This window comes from Eretmochelys imbricata, chromosome 10, assembly GCF_965152235.1.
Source record: "Eretmochelys imbricata isolate rEreImb1 chromosome 10, rEreImb1.hap1, whole genome shotgun sequence".
Classification (NCBI taxonomy): Eukaryota; Metazoa; Chordata; order Testudines; family Cheloniidae; genus Eretmochelys; species Eretmochelys imbricata.
The window spans coordinates 35,520,716-35,547,872 of NC_135581.1; the positions used below are offsets into that span (position 1 = coordinate 35,520,716).

Below are 27,157 nucleotides of genomic sequence, written 5' to 3' on the forward strand. Positions count from 1 at the left end.
GGAACCTTGCAGGATCGTGACAGTGGAAATTGTTCAAGTTTTGGTGCATTGGTTCTTGTCATTTTAAAGTAGTCAGCTCCTGAATTCACACGCACTAGGTTTTCTATAGGATTTTTTTTCCAGGTGCCCTTTAAAGAACTATCCTCAGGGATGCATGTGTTTAAGGGTCTACATTTTAGGTGCTTTTGCAGAGCCAGCGAATCTTTAGAGAGATTTAGGCCTTGTATACTCCCCAAAGTCGCACTGATTCAACTAAATTGGTGCAGAAACTGGTGTAGTTCAATGAGGTTCTAATCCTGGCTCTGCTGGGTGACCTTGGGCAAATCACTTCACCTTCCTGAGCCTAAGTTTCCCCGTCTGAAAAATGGAGATGATAGTACTGCCCCACTTTGTAAGTGCTTGGAGATCTACTGATGAAAAGCACTAGGTAGAAGTTGGTGCTGGTCAGTGCAATCTGCTGGTGTGCACACTCATAAATTGCTCTACGGTTAGTTCCTCACTGAAGCTAACTCTATAGATAAGGTGCTGTTGAACCCTTTATGAAAATGCAGCCCCCGCTATGCACAATTTGACCCCATCAGTTTGTGCCCCAAATGAGTTAAATTGGTGCAATTTTTTGATGTAAACAGGCCTTAATAGTGCTTTCTCCTTATTCCCCTCTCCCTCCCTCCCCTCAAAACTTTAGGGAAATTAAATGCAAGAAGCCTTGTGCTAATGCAGCATTGAGCTTGAGAAGTCACGTATATGGAGTCCAAAAATGACTGAACTTACATAGCAATGGTAACTTGGCCGCACTGAAAAGCTGTTAGGCTGTAGCTCTGACTGCAGAAATGTCTCTCTCAGACCCAGCGAGTGAGGTTTGGTTTATTCATTCTATCAGTTGGATATAATTGGTCTCCATGCATTTTTTTAAAATATTATAACTAGAAAAGCCCAAGGATCCAGAGCCTGACTGCAAATCTTCCCAAAGCTGTTATGATCTGGGATCTTGATACAGATGCTTTAATCATGGGAGAGATTTCTGAGTGCGCCCTCCCCCCCCCCTTTCCATTTCGTATGAAGCTTATTGCATCTGTCAGTGGTTCCAGTGAAGAATGTTTGAAATCCCTCTCTATTAAAAGAAAAACATAGAATCCAGATTCCCAAATCAGACTCTCTCTCTCTCTCTAGAGGTACTGGTACCGCCCCTATTACAGCAGTATCTATGCACCTTGCAATCTTTAACGTCTCTCTCCTCCACCTGCCTGTGTGGTTGGGCAGGACTCTTGTCCCTGTTGTACAGATGGGGAACCAGGCAGAGTGAGACTAAGTGATTTGCGCAAGGTCACGCAGCAAGTCTGTGGCAGAGCAGGGAATTGAACCAAGGTCTTAAACTCTCCCCACTGGATATCTTTCCCATCTGCCATGCTTTTTATCATGTTACATCCAGGATCGCGCAAGGAGTGGGTGAAATGACTTTCCCTTTGTGTTAAGAAGAGAATTCTTCACCATAGGATTTTCAGCCCAGATTTTATATATAATCCGTGACAAGACCAACTGTTAGCTGAGGATGGACTCCTGACTTTGCACACCTCCTTGAAATAATTTCTGGGCTGTCTTCATTCCTTTCATACCCCTTGGGATTGTGCCAGTTGCCCCAGATGGAGATCTGGGTAACCTTTTCACTTGTGAGTGAGCCTTTGAAGATTACAGTGTCTCGACATGTCTGTAACTGCACAGCTCACTGCTAGCTAAACCGGTTTCCTCCCAAAAGGTAATTGCTTCAGTGTCCTGAGATATTAAGACCAATTAAAGGCTAACGATGCACATCTTAGTTTTTCTCATCAGGCAGACCTTAAAAATTGAGATCCCGCTTTGGTGATTTTATGGGAGAAATAATAAAATCCTGGATCTCCTCTGTGTTAGCTATTGGGTAGGAACATCAGAGGCTGTGCAGTACTCTAGAGCTTCAGGCTACAGGGAGGTCGGAGAGGAGACCCCCTTTCTGGACACTTAAAACTTGGTGCCAGGCTTAGAACTCCAGGGGCTGTATTTTCAGATGCACTATAACCTCTACTAGATCCTGCTGTCCTCCCTCTACCTGCAGTGCAGAGCTTAACTGGCTAGTAAGGGATTTCCTAAGTTGGCCCCTTATTCTGGCCCTGGTGCAGAGGCCATAGCTAGGAAAAGGCAGTGTGGTTGAAACTCTGCTATCCTCTGCGTGTCACTGCCTGGCAGAATGGGTCCTTGGGGTGAGGTGAGGGGCTGCTCACCCCTGCTAAGTTGCAGTGCAACTTAGAGCAACCCTTGGGCTGCTCTGATTTGTGCTAGGGCAAGTGCTTGGTCACAGCTGAGGACTCGCCTGCTAGTCTCTAGAATGTCACCTACAGTTCTGTGGATGCAAATAAGTCATCTTTAAACATCTGCTGTCACCAATCCAGGAGCTAGACATCTATAACTTGATTCTCATTAGGGTGTTCCTGTGTTTGGGGCAGGGATGGGAAGAAGTTACCTTGATTGCTCCTGTATTCTGAGTCTTTGCATGGGGCTCTACCAGCCCCGGTGTGTGTTAGGCCAACCTCAGGGCTTCTCATGTTCTTCTTTCCATGGCCTTCTTGAGCAGTGGGGAGTGGAGAATACCCCTGTGCAATGCACTCGAGCCACAGTCCTGTGGTCCATCCTCTATGCTGGGAGTTGGCACTAGGGTTTCTGTAGAGCCTTTGCCCTAGCCAGGAGGCCCCCTGTGTAGGTGAGGGTCTTGAACAGCCATTTCCATGCCCTGCCAGAGCAGTGTAATGGGGCCTTAGTATGAGCATCCCGCCCTAGATTCCATTGCTTGCAAAGCTGCAGGTACCCAGTAGAGGCAGATTTAGAAACTTTGCCCTAAGGGCCTGATCCAGCTAAGCCACAGTAGCTGGATTGTGCTGTAAGTGCTTAGAAAAGTGTTTTCGTTCCATATTTCAGCAGAGTGCTTTCCAAAGCCCCCAGCTTTCCTGTTTGATTAGAAGAATGGTGAGTGAAAAGTGTAGGACGTGTAAGAAATGCTTTATGGAATACAGCAACTGATGTAAATTGGTGCCCAAAACACCGCAGTTTACCATGGGTTCTGTGCATTATTTTGCTAGTGCCAAAGTCTCCTACAAAATAAACTCCCAGTGTTCTGAGTCTGTTTTTATTACAGGGTTCTCATTGATTGGGTTCTTATATTTTGACCAGAAATCTTTGCTTAAAAGTCACCATCCTCAGTATCCTCCAGTCTGGTATATTTTGTGGGATTCCACAGTATGTTTACTGATATGTATGCTACGGCAGAGCTAGTAGAGCTAACCTTACTAGGGCAGAAAGGCTGCTAAACTGAAGCTGGGGAGGGATTGATACACGATCTGGAGTTAGGCAGTTTGCGTCTGTTGTAGGCTGTTGGGCGTGTGTGACATGAATGCATTAATGGTCCTTTTAATACCGCTGCCCCCTCTTATAGTTTGCCCTCCAAACGTACACCTTTGCCCATTCTGTAGCCGCAGAATTGGATTTTTTACACTTTTATATTTTGATGAATAACCCTCCTACTCCCATGTCCTTATTAAACTCTGCAAATACAGTCCTCATGCTTCAACTCATTCACAAGTTATTACCAGTGGAAAGTGCCATTTTCAGCACATATGCATTCGCACTGCTTCAGTAAATGGCCCATAACTCTGTCTCTGCTGCATTCAGGGGAGTGAAACTTCTGGAAGGACGGGGGCCGGCTGGATGAGAGTTTGGCATGAAGGACTAATGACCTGACCCCTGGTAAATTTCTTCCCCTTCTGAGCTGCTTTCCTGGGAGCTGGTGGCTGGTTTGGCCTAGGCTAACTCCAAAGATCAGGCAGGAGTTGGAGAAGGTAAACATTTAAAATAAAGCCCTGGAGCACTCAGTTAATATTTCAGGAACAAGAAACTTTTATTTCATCAAGAGGATGCATTTTGTACCCCTCCCCCCTTTCTACTGGACCGAGGGAACAAAGGAGTAGCCTAGGTTTGCAGTGGTTCAAACCGCAGCCCCATCCAAGCTTGCGGTTGGTGTGGCCACACACAGTGAGACTGCGGTTTCATGAAGCAGGTGTTTTTCTTGCTCAACCTTTCAGCAGCATGGCAGTTGTACCAATGCATGCTCGATTCCTGCAGCACCTGCTCCAGTGTACCCAGCCCAGTGGCTAGAGCAGGGCGGGTTCGGACTGATGGGTAACTTCCAAATGCAAGGTTCTGTGCTGTAGGGTGGAGTAGAATTGGCCAGACTATTGGATCTGCAAGATTTGTTGGCTTCCTGAATGGGCCAGGGAGCAGCTGTTGTAGACAGTGGAGTTAAACCTGGCAGCCAAAGTGTTACAAACAGTGCCTTAAAAACCCCTGGGATAACAGGCGATGTGAGCTGTGAGCTCAAGGCATTCCAGCCCCAATAGCTTTTCACCTGGTGTAGACAGAATCTGTACCTCAATGGGCCTGAGTCTCTCTCCACTTGAGGGACAGGTAAATTACTATCCCTGTTTTGCATGGGGAAACCGAGGCACATGCAAGCAGAGTGACTTGCCCAGGGTCACACAGGGGAGTTAGTAGCAGAGCTGGGAGCTGAACCCTGGCCTTGTGATCTCCCGTCATTGGCTTTAGTGCCCTTTCCCTTACGAATAAGTCTGTATGTTTCTAAAAGTCCTTGGGGATTTACGCTCTATAAAATTCCTTTGCAGAAGTACAGTACTGCTTTAGAGGAAGGTGGAGCACTACTTGACTTGGCCGGTGGCTCAGGAGTCAACTCTAGGAGCTTCAGGCCCTTGAGTGCTTTCCAGGGGATGAGGATGGCTCTGGGGATGATGCTGAGGTTGAGAGAGACTCAGGCCTGTCTACACTATGACTTTAGGTCGAATTTAGCAGCATTATCTCGATTTAACCCTGCACCCGTCCACACAACGAAGCCCTTTTTTTCGACTTAAAGGGCTCTTAAAATCGATTTCTTTACTCCACCCGTGACAAGGGGATTAGCGTTGAAATCGGCCTTGCCGAGTCAAATTTGGGGTACTGTGGACGCAATTCGACGGTATTGGCCTCCGGGAGCTATCCCAGAGTGCTCAGTTGTGACCGCTCTGGACAGCACTCTCAACTCAGATGCACTGGCCAGGTATACAGGACAAGGCCCGCAAGCTTTTGAATTTCATTTCCTGTTTGGCCAACGAGGCGAGCTCACCTGCACAGGTCACCATGCAGAGCTCATCATCACAGGAGACCATGCAGTCCCAGATTCGCCAAAGAGCTCCAGCATGGACCGAATGGGAGGTACGGGATCTGATTGCTGTATGGGGAGATGAATCCGTGCTGGCAGAACTCCGTTTGAAAAGACGAAATGCCAAAACATTTGAAAAAATCTCCAGTGGCATGAAGGACAGAGGCTACAACAGGGACCCGCAGCAGTGCCGCGTTAAAATTACAGAGCTCAGGCAAGCCTACCAAAAAACCAGAGAGGCTCCAGTTCAGAGCCCCAGACATGCCACTTCTATGATGAGCTGCATGCCATTCTAGGGGGTGCAGCCACCACTATCCCAACCCTGTGCTTTGACTCTGTCCAAGGAGTGGCAGGCAACATGGAAGTGGGGTTTGGGGGCGAGGAAGATGATAGCTCACAGCAAGGAAGTGGAGAAACGAGTTTCCACAACAGCCAGGATCTGTTTCTCACCCTGGACCTGGAGCCAGTACCCCCCAAACCCACCCAAGGCGGGCTCCTGGACCCTGAAGGTGGAGAAGGGACCTCTGGTGAGTGTACCTTTGTAAATATTATACATCATTTAAAAGCAAGCATGTTTAATTATTAATTTGCCTGGCATTCACGGCCAGTACAGCTACTGGAAAAGTCTGTTAACGTGTCTGGGGATGGAGCGGAAATCCTCCAGGGACATCTCCATAAAGCTTTGCTGGATGTACTCCCAAAGCCTTTGCAAAAGGTTTCTGGGGAGGGCAGCCTTATTCCGTCCTCCATGGTAGGACACTTTACCATGCCAGGCCAGCAGCACGTAGTCGGGAATCATTGCAGAGCAAAGCATTGCAGCGTGTGGTCCTGGTGTTTGCTGGCATTCAGACAACATCCGTTCTTTATCTCTCTCTGTTACCCTCAGGAGAGTGATATCATTCATGGTCACCTGGTTGAAACAGGCTGGTTTTAGTAAGGGGACATTCAGAGGTGCCCGTTCCTGCTGGCCTGTTTGCCTGTGGCTGCACAGAAATCTTCCCCACTGCTAGCCACGCGGTGGGGGGAGGGGGTGAAGCCATTATCCCAGAGAATTGGGGTTGTGTGTGTGTATGGGGGGGCAGGGTTAGTTGGGTTTCTGCTGCACATGAACCTGGAAACTGCAGCCCCTCCTTTTAAATTGCCAACCCATTTTTAATGGGCAACCCAATGGCTACTTCGTATGGGAAATAAGGGTGCTGCCGTTTGAAGCCATTCCCACATGTTTTGAAAGTTAAAGAAGCCAAAAGACTGTGGCTTACCATGGTTGCCTGCAAGCCGAATTCTGCTGCCTGGTCCTGCGTGTGTGATCTCTCACACCAAACCGGCATACCCTCAATAAGAGGCAAAATGCGACCTTGTAATGAAAGCACATGTGCTATGTAACGTTAACAGAAAGGTTTAACGTGAAAGAGTGTACCCATTGTTCTATAAAATGTGTCTTTTTAACTACCACTCTCCCTTTTTTTTCCTCCACCAGCTGGATATGTTTCTCCTTCCCAGAGGCTAGCGAAGATTAGGCGAAAAAAACGCACTTGCGATGAAATGTTCTTTGACCTCATGCTGTCCTCCCACACTGACAGAGCACAGCAAAATACGTGGAGGCAGACAATCTCAGAGTTCAGGAAAACACAATATGACCGCGAGGAGAGGTGGTGGGCTGAAGATGGTAGGTGGCGTCAGCTTGCTGAAAGAAGGCAGGAGTCAATGCTCAGGCTGCTGGAGGATCAAACTCATATGCTCCAGCGTATGGTTGAGCTGCAGGAGAACAGACTGCTGCTACAGCCCCTGTGTAGCCAACCCCCCTCCTCCCCAAATTCCATAACCTCCTCACCCAGACGCCCAGGACCACGGTGGAGGGGCCTCTGACCACCCAGTCACTCCACCCCAGGGGATTACCCAAGCAACAGAAGGCTGGCATTCAAGAAGTTTTAAAGTACTGTGTGGCCTTGTCCTTCCCTCCTCCACCACCCCACCTGGGCTACCTTGGCAGTTATCCCCCTATTTGTGTGATGAATAAATAAAGAAAGCATGAATGTGAAGCAACAATGACTTTATTGCCTCTGCAAGCGGTGATTGAAGCGGGAGGGGAGGGTTCTTAGCTTACAGGAAAGTGGAGTGAAACCGGAGGGGTTTCCATCAAGGAGAAACAAACCAAACTTTCACACTGTAGCCTGGCCATTCCTGAAACTAGTTTTCAAAGCTTCTCTGATGCACACCACGCCCTCCTGTACTCTTCTAACCGCCCTGGTGTCTGGCTGAGCGTAATCAGCGGCAAGGCAATTTGCCTCAACCTCCCACCCTGCCATAAACGTCTTCCCCCTTACTCTCACAGATATTGTGGAGTGCTCAGCAAGCAGTAATAACAATGGGAATATTGGTTTCGCTGAGGTCTAACCGAGTCAATAAACTGCTCCAACGTGCTTTTAAACGCCCAAACGCACATTCTACCACCATGCTGCACTTGCTCAGCCTGTAGTCGAACAGCTCCTGATTACTGTCCAGGGTGCCTGTGTACGGCTTCATGAGCCAGGGCATTAAGGGGTAGGCTGGGTCCCCAAGGATAACTATTGGCATTTCAACATCCCCAACAGTAATTTTCTGGTCTGGAAAGTAAGTCCTTTGCTGCAGCTTTTGAAACAGACCAGAAGTTCCTGAAGATGCGAGCGTCATGTACCTTTCCCGGCCATCCCACGTTGATGTTGGTGAAATGTCCCTTGTGATCCACCAGTGCTTGCAGCACCATTGAAAATTACCCCTTTCGGTCTATGTTCTCGCTGCCTTGGTGCTCCGGTGCCAAGATAAGGATATGGGTTCCGTCTATCGCCCCACCACAGTTAGGGAATCCCATTGCACCAAACCATCCACTATGACCTGCACATTTCCCAGAGTCACTACCCTTGATAGCAGCAGCTCAGTGTTAGCATTGGCTACTTGGATCACAGCAGCCCCTGCAGTAGATTTGCCCACTCCAAATTGATTCCCGACTGATCGGTAGCTGTCTGGCATTGCAAGCTTCCAGAGGGCTATTGCCACTTGCTCGTGAACTGTGAGGCCTGCTCTCATCTTGGTATTCTTGCGCTTCAGGGCAGGGGAAAGCAAGTCACAAAGTTCCTTGAAAGTGCCCTTATGCATGCGAAAGTTTTGCAGCCACTGGGAATCGTCCCAGACCCGCAATGCTATGCGGTCCCACCACTCTGTGCTTGTTTCCCAGGCCCAGAATCGGCGTTCCACACCATGAACCTGCCCAATTGACACCATGATGTGCACATTGCAGGGGCCCGTACTTTGTGAGAAGTCTATGTCCATGTCCTCATCACTCTCGTCACCACGCTACAGTCCCCTCCTCCTCGCCTGGTTTCGCTTTTCTTGTAGGTTATAGTTCTGCATATGCTGCTGGATAACGTGCGTGGTGTTTATAGTGCTCATAATTGCCGCGGTGATCTGAGCGGGCTCCATGTTCCCAGTGCTATGACGTCTGTGCTGAAAAAAGGCGCGAAACGATTGTCTACTGTTGCTCTGACAGAGGGAGGGGCGACTGACAACATGGCTTACAGGGTTGGCTTACAGGGAATTAAAATTAACAAAGGGGGTGGCTTTGCATCAAGGAGAAACAAAATGGCCCTCTCAAGGATAGAACTCAAAACCCTGGGTTTAGCAGGCCGTTGATTTCACGGAGGGAGGGAGGAGAAAATGAATACAAAACAAATCTGGTCTGTTTCTTGTTTTGATCCACTTCATCTGTCTTTATACATCTTGCTGGCAGCAGACGGTGCAGTACGACTGCTGGCCATCGTCATCTCCTGGGTGCTCGGCAGAAGACGGTGCAGTATGACTGCTGGCCATCATCGTCTCCTGGCTGCTCATTAGAAGACGGTGCAGTAGGACTGCCGGCAGGACTGAATCTCCATGAGACGAAACTTAAAAGGGAAATGACCTGGCTGAGTCACTCCCATGTTTGCCCAGACACCCCTAACCTCACCGAGGTCGGTTAAAAGAACGCCCTGGAGTACGTCAACGATGGCTACCAGTCATACTGCACTGTCTGCTGCCAAAAGGCAATGCGCGGCTGCCGTTTAGCAATGCAGTACCACGTCTGCCAACACCCAGGAGACATACAGTGACGGTGAGCTGAGTGGGCTCCATGCTTGCTGTGGTATGACGTCTGCTCGGGTAACCCAGGAAAAAAGGCACGAAACGATTGTCTGCCCTGGGTTTCATGGAGGGAGGGAGGGAAGGGGGGGCCTGATGATATGTACCCAGAACCACCCGCGACAATGTTTTTGCCACATCAGGCTTTGGGATTTCTACACAGAATTCAAATGGGCGGCAGAGACTGCGGGAACTGTGGGATAGCTACCCACAGTGCAACGCTCCGGAAGTCAATGGTTGCCTCGGTACTGTGGACGCACTCTGCCGACTAAATGGCAGACAAATGCACTAGGACCATTTGTGTGGGGGCACACACAATCGACTGTATAAAAACGCTTTTCTGCAAAACCAACTTCTATAAATTCGACCTAATTTTGTAGTGTAGACATACTCTTAGTAGGATCTTGCCCACTTACTGGTGCTGCCATCCCTGGTGGTAAAACAGAGCTGATCTCTGAAGTCAGCAGAGATGTGGGCAAGTTTGAGTACAGTGAAGCCAAAGGGTAGCTGGCTCGAGCTCGAGCTGGAGCTGGGCGAGTAACCCGTGTATGAAGCAGCGCTTGTGACATCACAATGGGCCTTCCTGGAAAAGCAGGATGGCATTGCTCGGCTGCTGACCTAGAAGACCTGCTTCTCTCGGGAAATGGGCTCCCCCTGCCTGGTTCTAGTATGAACAGCTGTATTCAGGCAGCAGTGACTGGCTTCACAGCAAGTCCCCAGCGCAGCTGGGGGCGCAGGTTAGGAGGTGAGTTGGGTGCGGAGGGTGGAAAGGAAAAAGGAACAGCTTTCTTGTATTTGGGTGGTTCTTTTCATGTTGGGCAGCCCTGGCAGTCAGCGTCTAGTTCTGGCAGGGGCGGGGTGGTTGGCTGTCTGGAACAGGCTTGGAAGTGTTGGGATAATGGTCGGACTCTTCCTGCCTGTACTGTAATTTACCAGGATTTGATGAGGGTCCCTGCTTGGGACCTGTCTCATTTAGACAACAGTTCTTTTCTCATCAGGTGTTGGGTTCACGGTGGGAAGGGTATAAAATACTTGCCAAACCATGTTTTGTGGCATGCTAGCAGTGGGAAAACCCCCTGGCATTTCATCCTGAAGACAGGAGGGTTAACTCTGCATTAGATTATAAGTGACGAGAATTTGTTAATCTTAGTTTTGATGCCTAGGGTATGGCCAAAGTCTGGCCTGCACTTCAGTCCTGACCTCGAGCCACCTATTTCCAATCTTGGGTGCGTATGGCTTGTTACCTGATTGACAGCATCTCCTGCTTTTACAGTCATGGGGTATCTCCCAAGAGAAGAGACTGTCTCTTGGGCCTCCTGGGTGGGGCTTTTGTGAAATGGCTGTGGGGCCACATTGAGATCCACGTGCCTCAGAGCTGTCCGTGCTACCGTTGTGGAGCAGTGTCTGAGACTGGAAGTATCAGTGAATGCAAAAGGGTTGCTTTTGCTGTGCGCCGTCTGTCTGTCAGGGGCAGGGATAGCTCAGTGGTTTGAGTATTGGCCTGCTAAACCCAGGGTTGTGAGTTCAGTCCTTGAGGAGGCCATTTAGAGATCTGGGGCAAAAATTGGGGATTGATCCTGCTTTGAGCAGCGGGTTGGATGAGATGACCTCCTGAAGTCCCTTCCAATCCTGATATTTCTATGATTTGTTGCTACAGGAAAATCAAGTCAGATAGCTTCTGTAAAGAAGCTTAGTGCTTTTCTTGCGTTGTCAAGCAGGAGGATTTGGCTGGAATATATTGTGTATTAGAGAATTCCGAGTTTGCACCTTGTTAACCAGAACAATTGATTTTTCCACTAGAGAGAACTGAGACAACAGGTTTAAGGGCTTCAGATCTTTTGGAAGAATTTTCTGTAGAGAGAGGGCCTGATTCTGGTGACCCTTGAGCTGCTGTAGATGGTGAATAACTCTGTTCCTGTCAATGCAGTCACTCTGGGCTAGTACCTACATAATGGGGACCATTGTGTGTTTTCACTCTGATGCTTGGATCTCCTCTCTCTCATCACACTGTACCAAAACTCCTTTAACCTGCCAGCAGGGGGCACTTCTAGATGGGGGGTGGGCATGGCTAGCACCCTTCACATGGGAGAAACCAGTATGCATCTGCTCCATAATGCACAGCTGGTGGCAGCGTGCCAACCCGTGGCTTGCTCATTTCCCTGCAAAGCAGCGGTATAACGAAGCAGTCCCCTGTCTCACCTTGTTTCTTGCTCTTTTTGATCCCTGCTCTAGTTAGGCCTCCAGTCTCACTGTGCTGTAAGTCCCCAGGGAAGGGCCCTGTCATCTGCCTCTTGCCTGCTGGATGTTACTACAGAATAGGGATGGCTAATACAGGGGTGGATGCTGCCCCTTCAAGAGAGTAAGAGTCTACTTCCCTCTCCCATCGGACCTGTTGTCCTCCTCTTTTTCGAGTAGATGAACGTGGTGGGTTGGGTAGCAAGGGCTGGGAACAGCTGATGTGCCAATGCCCCTCACTTCTCAGCTGCAGGGGGGTGAGGACTGCTGTTCCAGCCTCCCCCTCTGCCCCCCCCCCCAATCCTGCTAGCAGCTGTCAGTACTATCCGGATGCTGCTATTCTAGTCCTGCCCCACTCCCCCAACTCTGCCTCACCAGCAGCCCCCTAGCTTATTCCAGCCCTGGGCCTCTCTCACAAGCATGCCAAAGGTGGTGATGGGCAAATATTCACTGCCAGCTTAACAGAGGCCACCAAACTCGTCACAGCCGAGAGCCAATCAGGATGGGAGCCCAGCTTTCCAAAGGGGACTGACTAGTGCTTTCCCCTCTGCACCATCTAGCCCGAGTCATCTTGTCCCGTTTAGTTAAGGGACAGATCAGCAGAGGAACAATTGTAGCTCTGTAATGGGCTCTCCATTCTCTCTCCCTGTACATCTGGAAATGCTCTGGACTGCCTCTTGCATGGGGGAGGGGGTGGTGCTCGGCTGGAAATTCCAGCTGCAGCGGTCTTCTGACACATCCGTGCCCTTGGAAATGTTATTGGAAGGGAAGCCTCCCGGAGGCAATGGCACACAGTTTTCCCTTCAGTCCCATGTCCTGGAGCTTCCGCAAGGAGCCTCTGCCCCTTCAGGCAGGTTCAGTCTCATGGTTCCTTTTTCTTTGCTGCTATGAATGCCCTTTCTGCCGGCCCACATCTGATCTGGGATTCGTATCCCTTTTGCTCTCTTCCCCAGCATCACTTGAAATCTGCCCGTGGGAAAGCGCTAAACCAGTGGTTCCCAAACGTTAACAGCCTGCGAACCCCTTTCACTAACTTGTGAAATCTTGTGAACCTCCTCCCCCATTACAAATTAAATATTTCCAGGGATTTAAGTTTAAATTTCCTCCACACTCCGCAGGGCTGCTGGACCCCGCTGACCGCCCCGGTCAACTGAGCTCCACTGAGCTCGGGCTGCAGGTCCCGCTGACCGCCGGGGCTTGAGCTGCCAGCCCCAACTGCCTGGCCCCACTCTCCCTGGGGCTCGGGCTGCCAGCCCCGTGTGGAGTGCTGGGGTTTGGGTGGCCGGCTCCCCTGCTCACGGGGTGGGGGACGGGGCTTGGGCTGCCAGCCCCAAGTGCCCTGCCCTGCTCTCCCTGGGGCTCGGGCTGTCTGCCCTGCAACCGGGTCCCACCTGCTGCCTCCAATGCCCTGGGTCCTCTGGCCGCCATGAGTGAAATTTTTCTGGCGAACCCCCTGTAACATTCTGCAAACCCCCAGGGGTTCGCGAACCCCAATTTGGGAGCCACTGCTCTGAAAGCAGCTCCCAGACTGTATTGGTTCATGTACCCCCTTCTTGCAAGCCGGACTGTGACATGGTTGGTGGAACCTCGAGCTCATACCACCTGCACCTGGCAGCTTGGGAACTTGAGGCGGTGTAAAGCACTGCAGCGATTGTTTTCTAAGGCCTGCTCTACATTTAAAAATCAGGCACCCTGAGCGCAGTAGGTAGGTGGCTGAACCCTCAGTGAAGGGCAGCTAGAATTTTTCTGTTGACTTAGTGATCCTCTCTCGGAGAGGTGAATTCACGCCATCCAGTGGAATGCACCAAGAGAGGCCAGACTGGGTCAGACCAATGGTTCATCTAGCCCAGTATCCTGTCTGCGGACAGTGGCTAATACCAGAGACTTCAAGGGAATGAACCGACCCGGGTGATTATCAAGTGATCCATCCCCTGTTATCCAGTCCCAGCTTCTGGCAGTCAGAGGCTAGGTACACGCAGAGCATGGGGTTGCTAACAGCCATTGGTGGATCTGTCCTCCATGCAAGTTGGGAAGTTGTGCGGGTATAACTGAGTCAGCTCGGGGATGTGACTCCCAAGCACCTTCATACCAGTGTAAGTGCATTCGCACGAGGGGGTTGTGTTGGTTAAGCTCTGCGGTGTAAAGTGGTACAACTGTGTGGTGTAGGCCAGGCCTTTGCATGCAGCTCAGCGCTTCCCCAGTTGACCCATGGGGCCTTTTGTGCATTCTCGACCATGCCACAGGACGTGGGCTGCACCTGCTCACCAGAGCAGTGGCTGGAGTGCAGGGTTGCCAGCTGGCTGGTTTTTAACCAGCGTGGCTGGCAACTGGCAAGGCAGTAGAAAAACCAATGAAATGTGCCAGTTCCTCGCCCTCTCCCTTCCTTGCAAGCTGTGCATACGCATGTCCACGCCAGTGGCCATGCAGCAATTTTGTAAGTGCCGTGTGCTGCTGTGCATGCTGGACCCTTGGTGTGCTGAAACCACAGCAGCTGGGGCTCTGGCTCTTCTCAGTGCCAGGGAGGTGGGGTGGATAGACCTGAGGCTTGCCAGCAGCAGGGGTAAGGAGCAGGGACTGGGGTGTGGGAGGCAGGGATTCCTAGGAGGGGATGGTTTGGGGGGTTCCCTCAAGGGCAGGCTCCTGGGAGGGGTGGGTGAAGGAGCTCCTGGGCTAGGGGGTCAGGTTGATTGGGGAGGCTGAGAGGGGAAGAGGAGGGTCAGGCTGGGGTCAGGGATGGGAACAGCGGCTGGTTTCTCTGTGACTTGGAGAGCAGGGTCAGTGCTGATGAGGACTGGTAGAGTGGGTCAGTGTGTGTACGGGCTGAATCAGAGACAGACAGGGTGGCCCAGGGCAGAGCTCGTAATTAGGATCTTCTCCTTGCAAAGTGCTGGTGCCCTCAGCTCCCATTGGAAGCAGCTAGGCCAGAGCATCCCCCAGTTTGTCTGTGATTTAGCGGAGCAGGAATTCGTTCATCTGATCCCCACCTCCTCAACTTAACCAGACTGACTTTTGCAATGGGCACTGCGCTTCTGAGCAGCTCAGTCAGTATTACTGATGCCCATTCCCCTCCCTTTTTGGCTTAGGTCGTAAGCAAGTGGGCATTTCCCACCTGGCCGATGCGAGGGCTGCTGGCATGGTGAATATACCACCAGTGAGACTTTAGATACATGTTCCCTTTTCTGAGCCAGGCCCCTTGTGATGAAGAGGAGAGTGGACTTGGCTGTAGTGTAAGTATAAAGGAGATTTTTTTAATTGAGAGGACAGACCTGTTGAGTCCTGTGATTTAGATGGGAGGTCTGCATAGTGCGTGGGATCTGTTGTTCAAATCTTTCCTTGCACCGGTGCCCATGTTCACAGAGGCTAGCAGGCTGTCGTTCTCCTTGAGGCAGTAATAATAATGTATTGCAGTGCCAAAGGATTGCAAAGCACTTTGCCAAATTTATAGAAAAGGCTAATTTTGTCCACCACTGAAATGCAGCCAGCTCTGGGGAGGAACTTGGTGGCTGGTTAACACCCCACAGCAGTATTACACAATGCTGTAAGGCAGGAATGGAAGAATACTGCCTTCAATCAAAACTGCAGGGGGGACTTCAGGCACAAGAAGCAGAACCTGGGGTAACCCAGAGTGAAGTTTACTTAGGGCATCAGGGGTTCTAGCCCTGTTCTTCCAAGAAGTTCCATAGGCTCCTGTTCCTAGTTAGGGTCCCTGCATTTATATCCCACCCATGTCCCCTGTCACACACAGGTCTGGATTCAGTCCTGAGCTGGTGTGGGAAAAGGGTGGCCTACTGATCATGAACCCCACTGGCTTTCCTTGAAGGTCTACCATCAAAGTATGACCCTGCAGCACTTGAGGGGCACTCCCCACACTCACCCAGGTGAAGAGCAAAGGTAAAAGTTTCTCTGGGCCTGCAGCGTGCTCGTGAGAAGGGGATGTTTGTGGTTTAGCATCTTGGGCTGGTAATGGCCCAGCACCAGAGCTTGGCTGTGGGCCAGCCTGGGCCCTGTTGTGCAGATGCTGACAGACGTGGGATGCTGCCCCATTTTGGGCATGGGGAGCGTTGAGGTGCCTAATCTGTCTGTGGCCAGTGTATGACAAGAGATCCATGCGGATTCCTCTTCTCCCTCCTCATACCTGATATTTGATGGTCCCTGACTCTTGTAGCCTCAGCCAAGCGGGGGGATACAGCAGCGCAGGCCTCTCCAGTGACGTGCCACAGCAGGGACGGGCTAATTCAGTCTCTGCAGCCCAGTCCATCTATGGCTTCTGTGCTGAACGTGGCACCAACTGCAGTGGTGTGTTGGCGGTGTGGCTGCAGCTGCCAGCTTCATTTATGTATGTAAGCTAACAGCTGTCAGGTGGTGGTAGCCTCTGGTTGCTACTAGCACCCCAAGTCCATGTGATCGTGCTGAGCTATCATGTGGACGAGGCGCTGCACTGAGACTGCTGAAGCTCATTCCACTGGTGAGCTGCAGCAGGTTTTGCACTCGGTTGTTCCCAGGTGGCAGCTGCGTGTGCTAAGAGACTCCTGTGTGTTGCACCGGGCAGTAAGGAGCCAGCTGATTCCTTGGTGTTGCGTCCTTTGGGTCTGTGGTTTGCTGAGTGGTGACTGATCTTTGTAAACCAAATTCCCTGTCCTCCCATGCCCAGCCTGGAGGCGAGCACAGTCAGTTTGTCTCATTTGCTTCCCCCAGAGTTGAGAAGTGTCTGTGAGGTCAGGAAGCAGAGGGAGGTGGCCACAGAACTGGGGGAACAACTGAATTTTCACATACTTGTGTGTGTTACAGGAAGTCAGGGGGCTCCAAAGGGGCCCACCCATGCAGATCAGAGTATGAAATGAGGGTCAGTCAGTCGCTCTGTCTGTCTGTCTGCGTGTACGCACATATCTTAGGGGCAAGGACCATGTCTCCCCGTGGGTTTGTACAGCCCTTACACTGCAGCCCTCATCCTGATTGAGTCAGTTGGCTTCAGCTACAGTACAGAGACTGGTAAGTAAGTGTGCGTGTGTGTGTGTGTTTGCAGGTGTGTATCTGTATGTGTAGAGCACACGGATGGAAATAGTGGGTAGAAATAGCTAGAGTGGACTCCAGTAAGCTGGAGACTTGCATGAGAGGCTGCTGATCATCTCGTGGTAGCTCACAGCTGTATGACTCAAGGCAGAAGAAAGGAAAATCAATTTTTATATTTCACCTTGTTATGAAAGTTTCCTGAAATAACTCCAATAAACACATGGTAAAGTACAAACTATTAAAGAGCATGATGTGAATCAGAAAGAGATTTTGCGCGGGCTCTCAGAATTAATTTGAGTCTCTGAGAAGTATTCTCTTGGGGGGTTGGGAAAATCCAGTAGAAGAGATGGCAAAGATCATAGCAGCCCTTCTGGTGGTAGTGGGGTGTGTGTGGGGAGGGGGCTTCCCACTCTTGGTTACCTGGCTCTCCATTTGGGAGTGTCACTGTTAAGTGGTTGTTGCCTTGTCTTCCAGCGCTGGTGAAGACAGCTGTTTTCATTTGCATGTGGGCAGGAGGCTGTGTCTCTTCCCCTCCTGTGTGGCTCTCATACCCTGTTGCATGGGTTTGTTGCCTCAAGACTCAGTTGTGGCAAAGTGCTCAGTTTGGGGCTGTGTTTGTAAAGTGCAGCTGTCGCAGAAGGGTCTGGGCTGCTCGGGAATTAGGGCGCTGTGCCGGGGCACAATGGGCTTGCATTGGCTACTTGTAGATATCTGGGCTGAGTTGAAGGTGTTTGTACTAACTCCTAAAGCTCTGGGACTGCCTGGCTGCCCTCACTCCCCATGCTGTTCTGCTGCAGCTGAGATCAGTAGGAGCACTGGAGCTGGGAGCCAGAGGCGCCTGTCATCCAGTGTGAGAGCCCCTCAGGTTTGGATCTTGCTCCTGCCCTGTGGCCCAGAGTAGCTGGAACTTGTCAGCCCTCAGAGCACGCTGCAAAGCTCTTCTTTCCAAGGGAGAGGTGCTGCAAGGAGGTGCTATTTAGCGGCCTGAGATGTAGCTTCCTTTGCTGTAGAACTGCTGGGTTTCTCTTTGTGAGCCTGATCATGAGGCCAGACCTGCACAGGTGGACCCTTGTGCTGCACTGATCCCCAGTGTGGGGGAAGGGGTCTGCCTTGATGGACCTGATGGCAGGATCAGGGTTGTTTGCTGAGGGCCCACTGGGCTTGGGTGTCATAGGGTGACCCCAATCCGGCGACACAGATGACATGGTCCAGCCATAGAAGGAGCTGAGTCTCTCTCAATGCCCAATTCAAAAGCCTGCCTCTAGGCGTAGCATACATGCAATAACCTGTAAAACCCTCGTGATTAAACCATTCCATTAATGGGTCTGTCCCTCTCCTCTTTCTGCCTTTTGCTCCGGATCACCCACCTGATTGCTCCCAGAATCACTTCCTTCCCACGACTCTTTTTCCGTAGTCCCACACCTGGCCTCCTTCCTGCTTGGGCCTCCTACCCATGCTCAGGGGACATCCCTGCAGGACCACCCCTTGGGCCAGGGCTCAGCTTCCCACAGCCCTCTGCTCCAGCCTATCGCATGGGGGCTTCCTGCAGCGTTCCACTCCCCCAGGGGTCCCTTGCCTGCAAGTCCATCCTCCAACATTAGGCTCAGCGTCCCATACGGAGGCGGGTTCTCCTAGGGGCCTCTGCACAAGCTCCCCTGAAATTTGCCAGGGCATCCCCAGCTCTGGCCAGTCCTCACCAACAATGTTCTTCACCTTTCAGTCTTTGCAGTGGATCCCTGGCCCAGCTCTCCTCTGCTGCTCCTGTGTCTTTCTCAGGCAGCTCTCTCCTGCCCTTTCCTGAGTTACCCCAGGTGCCTTCTCTTAATACACGTTTAGGAGGCAGCTGACCAGTCAGGTGTACGGGCCATGCTCCCCTTTCAGGGGTCCCATCCCCTTGACACAGATTGGGATTTTTAATCTGTCTTTTTATAATTTTTCTGTTTAGATTTATAATTTGTCTAACCTTCAAATCCCTCCCGTGAATGAGGAAAGAGGCAGGAAGTTCCCATTTCAGCCTGATGTGCTGACCTTCGCTCAGGCTCTGGGGTGAAGGGTGCTGTGGCTGGAGTGTTGGCACGGACCCTGCGTTTTCTGGCGCTTGTTGGTACATTGCTACTCTGGTGGGTATACATCTGACCCTGCATCCCTGCTAGGGGAGACGGTGTTTTTTTCCGGCAGAAAACACTACTAGTGCGATGGTAAGGCAGAAGGATTAATCTCCAAGCGTACAGCTCCGAATAAAGGCTTCCCCAGCATTGAGGGAACACCCAGCTTTGCATAGGCTCAACGTTTTACCAAATGTTTCTGTACTAAAAGATCTGACAAAATCTAAGATCACTAGCAGTGTGTCCATCACTTCATTTCCTTTTCCAATGAAAAGTGGTTTGGGTTTGTTTTTTGCCTGGTTAGGATTTAAAGCTTCCCTTGCGGTGTTACATTGCAAACCTTGTAGCAAGTTTCTCCTGTGCTACTAGAAAGAGTCTGAGACTAAAAGTGAAACTGGCTAGTGCCACAGTTGAGTAGTGGGAACAAAGCAAATACTCACCATTCAGGGTGAGATATAGATTAGATTTTTAAAATGTGTTCAAGTTTTAATAAGCTACATTGTTATGAATTACCCGGGTAAGAACATTTGTTTCTTTTAAAAACTTGATTTTTTAACCAGAGTGTCTTTTTCTTCCCCTTGCATGTCTGTCTTACAACAGGGTCTTCTGTTACATGATCACTGTGTCTGTCTGTAAGTAATCCAGATATTCACCTAAGGTGAATGGACACAGGTGCGGTTTAAACTAATCAAGTGTAAGCTGGAGAAAGTTGCTTTAGAAAAGCCGCTTGGAGGTATGGTATTAACATACTTGTCAGCCTGTGCTCCATGTATTTCTCTACAGTTCTAGGCCAAAGCACTGCTCCTGTGGGGTAGAGTCCGGAGTGCAATTGAATCTGTGTTGTGTTGCCTGGTGCCATGTGATTATTCAGAGAATTCCCCATGAAGGTTCTGCTGATACGTGAAATCTCGGAGTGATAAGCAAGAGGGAAGGGATCACTTCCAGGTCTTTGATGCATCCACTGAGAGCCTGGCATTTCCTTGGCAGGCAAGGGTGTTCCTCTGTCCAGGGAGGGACCACAGGCATTGCACAGCATTGGATTGCTGCCTTTCTGCTGCTCCTCAATTTGTTTGGTAGGAAGCCAGGTTGGTGCTGTGCGCTTGGAGAAACGGGTTGTCAGTGCCAGAGAAACCAGTCCCTAGTACGTTGGGTTCCTGTACATTCCCATACTGTAAGCAAGGTCCTGTCTACATAAGCATGTGAGCACCTTTCTAGCAGGAGCTGTGGGTGTTTGGTACAGAGGTATGCACACTTTCTTCCTGGTTGGTGCAGAGAGAGCCTCCTAGTCCATCCCCTACCAAGAGCCCATCAGATGGTAGCTGGTTCGAGGCTCCTTTGCACAGAGTTCTAGGCTCTGGTGTGTTCCTTTGCTCCCCTCCCTGCGCTGTGGGTTAGTAACGATCTCTTCTCCTGCTCTCTTGCAGTCACACCCACTCTCCTGGTTCTATGGCTGCTGTGCGGGAGTGGTCCTGTACCCGCTGCACATTCCTGAACCCAGTGGGCCAGCGCCAGTGCTCCATCTGTGAGGCCCCCCGCCAGAAGCCAGACCTCAACCACATCCTGCGGCTCAGCGTGGAGGAGCAGAAATGGCCGTGTGCCCGCTGCACCTTCAGGAACTTCCTGGGCAAGGAGGCCTGTGAGGTGTGCGGCTTCACGCCAGAGCCTGGGCCTGGCGGCTCCCCACTGCCCATCATCAATGGCATCCTGCCCAAGCCCGCTGTCCTGGTGGAGCCCAAGGGGATCGCCACCGAGGAGGCACACAAGGTGGAGAGCAACAGCGAAGAGTCTGGGGGGAAGAGCCCTGACGAGGCGGAGCTGGAGGATGGCTGGGCCTGCCAGCGCTGCACTCTGCACAACACCCCCATGGCCACCTCCTGCTCCGCCTGTGGGGGACCACGCAAGCTCTCGCTACCCAAGATCCCCCCGGAGGCGCTGGTAGTTCCCGAAGTCATTGCCCCAGCTGGGTTTCATGTGGCCTCAGCTCCCGCACAGCCCGGTGTTGCCACAGAAACCCTGGACAGTGACCCTGTTGCCATCCAGAGCCCGGTGATCATGGACCAGGACGTTCAGAAGATGCCAACCTTCAGCCCCTTTTCCCCTGGCCTCCAGAACAACCCTGTGCCCAGAAGCCGCAGGGAGGTGCCACCCCAGCTGCAGCCACAGGTGCCTGACGCCTCTCAGCCCACATCTGGGCAGAAGGGGTCTCCGCAGGGCCAGGCCAGGGCACCCCCTGCTGCCCGCTTCCAGGAGCTGCTGTCCAACAAGCGGCTGAGCGTGCTGGAGGAGGAGATGGAGGTCAGCCCGTCCCACTGGCAGTGCAACACCTGTGCCCTGCTCAACTCAGCTGGGTCGAGCAAGTGTGAGACCTGCAGTGCTCTGAAAGGCAGTGACACTATCGACCTGGCGGGGGACTCGGTTCGCTTCATCCCCTGCAGCCCTTCCAGCCCTGACTTCACCACCTGGGCCTGTTCCAAGTGCACCCTAAAGAACCCCACCCTGGCGCAGAAGTGCAAAGCCTGTGGTTGTTCCAAACTGCACGGCTTCCAGGAGCATGGAGCGCAGGGCGAGCCGGCCCCCAAGTGCTCTGACTGTGGCTCCGACAAAGGGGGCTGCACCTCCTGTGGGAGCAAGGCCCCATCGGCCCGGAAAATGGCCCGCCTCTTCCCTTCCCAGCCGCCCTTGGTCCAGGACAGCCCGAGCCAGTGGTCTTGCCCTGCTTGTACACTGCTCAACGAACTCAAGGCAAAGCACTGTGCAGCCTGCCACACCCCGCAGCTGTACATGACACAGCGCAAAGGTGCCAAGCCGCTCAAGAGGCGGGAGAGCATGGATGCGGAGAAGCGGCGCCAGACAGACGAGGGGGAGGCCAAGGCCCTGTGGGAAAACATTGTGAGCTTCTGCCAGGAGGTGAGTGCTTGCCAGGCCCTTTAATACCCCGCAGCCTTACTCTGCCCTCTGTGCCCGTGCTCCTCTGGCACTCTGCATGGCATGTGGGGGGAATGAGCTGGTTCTGAGCCATTGAGCCTGGCATCTCTCTGGCAAGCCCAAGTGGTTAGAATCATAGACTAACAGAGTTGGAAGGGACCTCTGGAGGCCATCTAGTCCAACCCCCTGCCCAGAGCAGGACCAATTCCAACTAAATCATCCCAGCCAGGGCTTTGTCAAGCCTGACCTTAAAAACTTCTAAGGAAGGGGATTCCACCACCTCCCTAGGTAATGCATTCCAGTGTTTCACCATCCTCCTAGTGAAAAAGTTTTTCCTAATATCCAACCTAAACCTCCCCTACTGCAACTTGAGACCATTACTCCTTGTCCTGTCATCTGCTATCACTGAGAATAGTCTAGATCCATCCTCTTTGGATCCACCTTTCAGGTAGTTAAAAGCAGCTATCAAATCCCCCCTCATTCTTCTCTTCCGTAGACAAAACAATCCCAGTTCCCTCAGCCTCTCCCCATAACTCATGTGTTCCAGTCCCCTAATCATTTTTGTTGCCCTTCGCTGGACTCTCTCCAATTTCTCCACATCCTTCTTGTAGTGTGGGGCCCAAAACTGGACACAGTACTCCAGATGAGGCCTCACCAATGTCAAATAGAGGGGAACGATGACGTCCCGCGATCTGCTGGCAATGCCCCTACTTATACACCCCAAAATGCCATTGGCCTTCTTGGCAACAAGGGCACACTGTTGACTCATATCCAGCTTCTCGTCCACTGTCACCCCTAGGTCCTTCTCTGCAGAACTGCTGCCTAGCCATTCGGTCCCTAGTCTGTAGCAGTGCATGGGATTCTTCCGTCCTAAGTGCAGGACTCTGCACTTGTCCTTGTTGAACCTCATCAGATTTCTTTTGGCCCAATCCTCCAATTTGTCTAGGTCCCTCTGTATCCTATCCCTACCCTCCAGCGTATCTACCACTCCTCCCAGTTTAGTGTCATCCGCAAACTTGCTGAGGGTACAATCCACACCATCCTCCAGATCATTAATGAAGATATTGAACAAAACCGGCCCCAGGACCGACCCTTGGGGCACTCCGCTAGATACTGGCTGCCAACTAAACATGGAGCCATTGATCACTACCCGTTGAGTCCGACAATCTAGCCAACTTTCTACCCACCTTGTAGTGCATCCATCCAGCCCATACTTCTTTAACTTGCTGACAAGAATACTATGGGAGACCGTGTCAAAAGCTTTGCTAAAGTCAAGGAATAACACGTCCACTGCTTTCCCTTCATCCACAGAACCAGTTATCTCATCATAGAAGGCAATTAGATTAGTCAGGCATGACTTTCCCTTGATGAATCCATGCTGACTGTTCCTGATCACTTTCCTCTCATCTAAGTGCTTCAGAATTGATTCCTTGAGGACATGCTCCATGATTTTTCCGGGGACTGAGGTGAGGCTGACCGGCCTGTAGTTCCCAGGATCATCCTTCTTCCCTTTTTTAAAGATGGGCACTACATTAGCCTTTTTCCAATCTTCCGGGAGTTCCCCCGATCGCCATGAGTTTTCAAAGATAATGGCCAATGGCTCTGCAATCACATCCGCCAATTCCTTTAGCACTCTCGGATGCAACGCATCCGGCCCCATGGACTTGTGCACGTCCAGTTTTTCTAAATAGTCCCGAACCACTTCTTTCTCCACACAGGGCTGGCCACCTCCTCCCCATGCTGTGCTGCTCAGTGCAGTAGTCTGGGAGCTGACCTTGTTCGTGAAGACAGAGGCAAAAAAAGTATTGAGTACGTTAGCTTTTTCCACATCCTCTGTCACTAGGTTGCCTCCCTCATTTAGTAAGGGGCCCACACTTTCCTTGGCTTTCTTCTTATTGCCAACATACCTGAAGAAACCCTTCTTGTTACTCTTAACATCCCTCGCTAGCTGCAAATCCAGGTGTGATTTAGCCTTCCTGATTCCATTCCTACATGCCCGAGCAATATTTATATACTCATCCCTGGTCATTTGTCCAATCTGCTCAATTTAATCTTCCCTTTAGGTTTCTAGCCCTTATGGTTGCAGAGGATACTTTCACAGAGTGACCCATTGCAGTGCTGTCTGCCTGAGTCTGCAGAGAGCCCAAAACACTAGTTCTGAGGTGTGTGTATTGCCCAGTTCTACTGAATGTGTGTTCACTCTGAAACCTAATGATGTTATAAAGGAACATTATTATTTGTATTCTGGTACTGCCTAGAAGACCCAGCTGGAGACTAGGACCCCATTGTGCTAGGTGATGTATAAACAGAACAAAAATGGTTCTTTCCGCAGAGAATGTATAGTCCAAGAATAAAACAAGAGACAAAAGGTGGATGCAGACTGATAGCAATAATACCACTTTTGCCAACCCCAAGAATTTAAAAATCTGTGACTTGGAGCCTAACAAGTCATGATATGGACTTAAAAAACATGTGGTTTTAAAAATCATTCATTTGGAGCTCTTATTTGCCATCTGGCTTTTTAACCTTTAGGGTTCACATTCTTAAGCTTCTGTCTGCAGCCAGGAAGGCTAGGCATTTCTTGATTTGTTTTTGTTTTTAAATGAAAGCTGTAGTTCTGTTGTTTTCATGTGACTCCAAGGTTTTAGGGCTTTAAGAAAAAAAACAAACATGAGATTTGCCGTAAGGGTTGGCCACGCTGCAATGATTTGCTCTGATAGGATGCTTTGATGGCAACCTTCATTCATTGCTTCTACTAAAGAAGTCTCTAATCTCTCCTGCTTTCATCACTGTAATGTAGGCGCACCTGATGGAGAAAGCATCCAGCTGTTCTGGGCTAGTGGGAGGCACTGTTACCTAGTGTTAAGAATCTTAGACTGGGACTTGGGAAACATGGGTGTCACTCTTGGCTCTGCCACTGGTTTGCTGGGTGACCTTGGGCAAGTCACTTTCTGACTGGTGCCTCAATTTCCCCATCTGTAAAGTGGGATAATGATACTGACCTCTGTGTAAAGCACTTTGAGATCTACTGATTAAAAGCACTATAGAAGACTTGGGCATTGTAGCTTTTATTGCGGGTGGAATCTGGGTACTATCGCTCCCTTTTGCTGGTGAGGAATTCACCTCCATCCTCACTCAGCCCTGCTGGGGTTTCCCCCCTACAGCTCCCCACTGAAGATTATTGACCACCGGAATACTGACTCTGAATACAAGGCTGTAGAAAATTATGGCCTACATTTATTTTTATCGGCGCCCATCTTTGCCAAGGCAGCTGCGCACCTTTACATCCATAAGGCCCTGACTCAGGAAGGTATTTACAATGGGCCTAACTTTAAGCAAGTGACTTTGGAGGCATTGGGGCTACTGGCATGTTAAGTGTGTTGCTGAATCAGGGCCTAAAATAGTCAGGTAGAGAATAACTCACCTCATTTCCTGATGGCTAATCTACACCTGATCAGACAGAGAGGTCTAGCCCAGTGCCCTGCGGCTCTCCAGACCCCAGAGGCACAGCGAACTCCCTCTGGCCAGCTGTGAAGGTATTATCCCTGAAGCTTGCAGCTAGATCAACCCACCTGATCAGAATTCCTGCAACAGGTTGGAGGGAGAAGCTTTACAGGATCCTGCGACCTGAAAGAAATACACCACGATGGATAATTAACAAAGCAGTAAACCTCTCGTCCTCTCCAGATTTCCCCCTCTTTCCTGTTCCTCTCTTTTTGTGTGCTGGGTCTTGATCTGTGCTCCCACCATAACAGCATGAGAGATTCTGCCTGACTGAATTCATTCCCGCTCTGTGCCTGAACTTAAGAGGAGGTTAAGAGTTCGATCTGCTGCTGTGTTTGATAGTCTTAAAGCCATGGCTATGTTTTGTACAGACCGCTGCCAGAGTCTGGACTCCGGACTGGATGGACCATTGCTCTGTTCTTTTGTGGCAGTTCCCATTTGGACTAGCCCCAAGCATCCGAAATATATGGAGTAACCTCTTAAAGCCCATTGATGCTATTTGCATCAGCAGTCTCCTCTGATGGTTTATTCCATATGTTAGTAGCCCTCTGAGCGAGGAAGTTCTGCTTGAATTAACTGCTGATGGCGTTCTGCTCTTGTCTGTTTTGCTTGTACATTTCAAAATGTTTCTCCCTGGGTCTGTGTATTAACCAACACGGCCCTGGCTTTATTCATTTTTAGCCTTGTCCTCCTTCTGTGTCCCAGAATGGAATAAGATTTAATCTCCCCACCTACAGTCTTATTTCTGCTCTGCCCCCTTAGGCACAAAACTCGTTCAGGTTCTCGCATTTCTTTTGTCTCTTTGCCTGGCATTGTTTCCCCTTCTCATTTCTCTCTCTACCTTATGCTGTCTGGATCCCCTGATCCTGTATCCCTCCCTCCCTTTCTAATGGTAACACCTGGCACTAATAGAGCACGTTCTGTTTTAAAGCACTGCACAGACACTGGGGCAGATGCTCCGCTGATGAAAATTGTTAGAGCTCCATCAAAGTCAGGGAAGCTGTGACAGTTTTACACCACTCGAGAATCTGCCGTGTTGGCTAATTCTCATTCCCTCCCCTCTGGTAATCCAGCAAACTGTTGTACAAAGGGGGAAACTGAGAAACAGAGCAGGAATGACTTGCCCACAATCATGTCCAGGGTGTGTGGACACAGCAGCTGGGAGGTGTAATTCCTAGTGTGGGCTGCAATACACACGCCAGCTCTGCTCGAGTACCCTCCTGCCCAATCCTTGATATGTACTCTGGTGGCAGCTGGTACCACTGGGGCCCACTGCTGCTGTAGAAGCTAGCCCGTGATGCTCTAGACCAGATCAAGCACCGCATCCAGAAAGGCAGTTGGGTGGGAAGCCTCAGCGAGCACGAAGGAAGGGGTGGTGACCGGAACCCTGAGCGCCCGACAAACGGTAACTGCTCCAATTCTGATGGTATCGCTCCTGGTCCGGTGATGAGGGTGCTAGAATGAGAGTCAGGAAAACAAGGTTCTGTTCCTGGCTCTGACACATTCATTGCTACCAACCTGAGCCTCAGTTTCCCCACCTGTCCAGTGGGGATACTGCCACAGACCCACCTTTGTACGTGTAGTATATCCGAAGATGTTGCTGGTTTCAAATAGAGCACAGGCTATTTGCTCATGAATTTAGTCTCTGACTGTGTGGCGAGCTCCCCTCAGAGAAGACTAAGGAGGCCCTGGGACTTCTCTTGTTCGATACAGATGAATATTGTAAGTGTGAAACTTGTCAGTGGGAAAAAACCCTCTGCAAAATCAGGAAGGCTGTGAACAATTAGGAAACACTAATTAAAGAAATGAGCAACCCAACTCCCACAGTGATTTCAGACTGGAACAGGAGCCAAGAGAGCTAGCCCCATAGATCAGGGGTGGGCAAACTATGGCCTGCAGGCCAGATCTGGTCCGCCAGCTGTTTGAATCCGGCCCTCAAGCTCCTGCTGGGGAGCAGGGTTTGGGGCTTGCCCCGCTCCACACAGCTCCCGGAAGCAGC

At 50.8% G+C, this 27,157-nt stretch overlaps 1 protein-coding gene across 2 annotated transcripts in view; it reads left to right on the plus strand.

Annotated features, from left to right (window-relative positions):
• The window catches only part of CAPN15 (calpain 15), a 95,613-nt gene that overhangs the window by 50,607 nt on the left and 17,849 nt on the right, over positions 1 to 27,157 (plus strand). For both annotated transcript variants that reach the window (XM_077828152.1, XM_077828153.1), the window contains one exon: positions 20,154 to 21,636. In XM_077828152.1, the coding sequence (XP_077684278.1) occupies positions 20,176 to 21,636 (1,461 nt within the window). In that variant the 5' untranslated portion in view covers positions 20,154 to 20,175. The remainder of the gene's footprint in view (positions 1 to 20,153; positions 21,637 to 27,157) is intronic.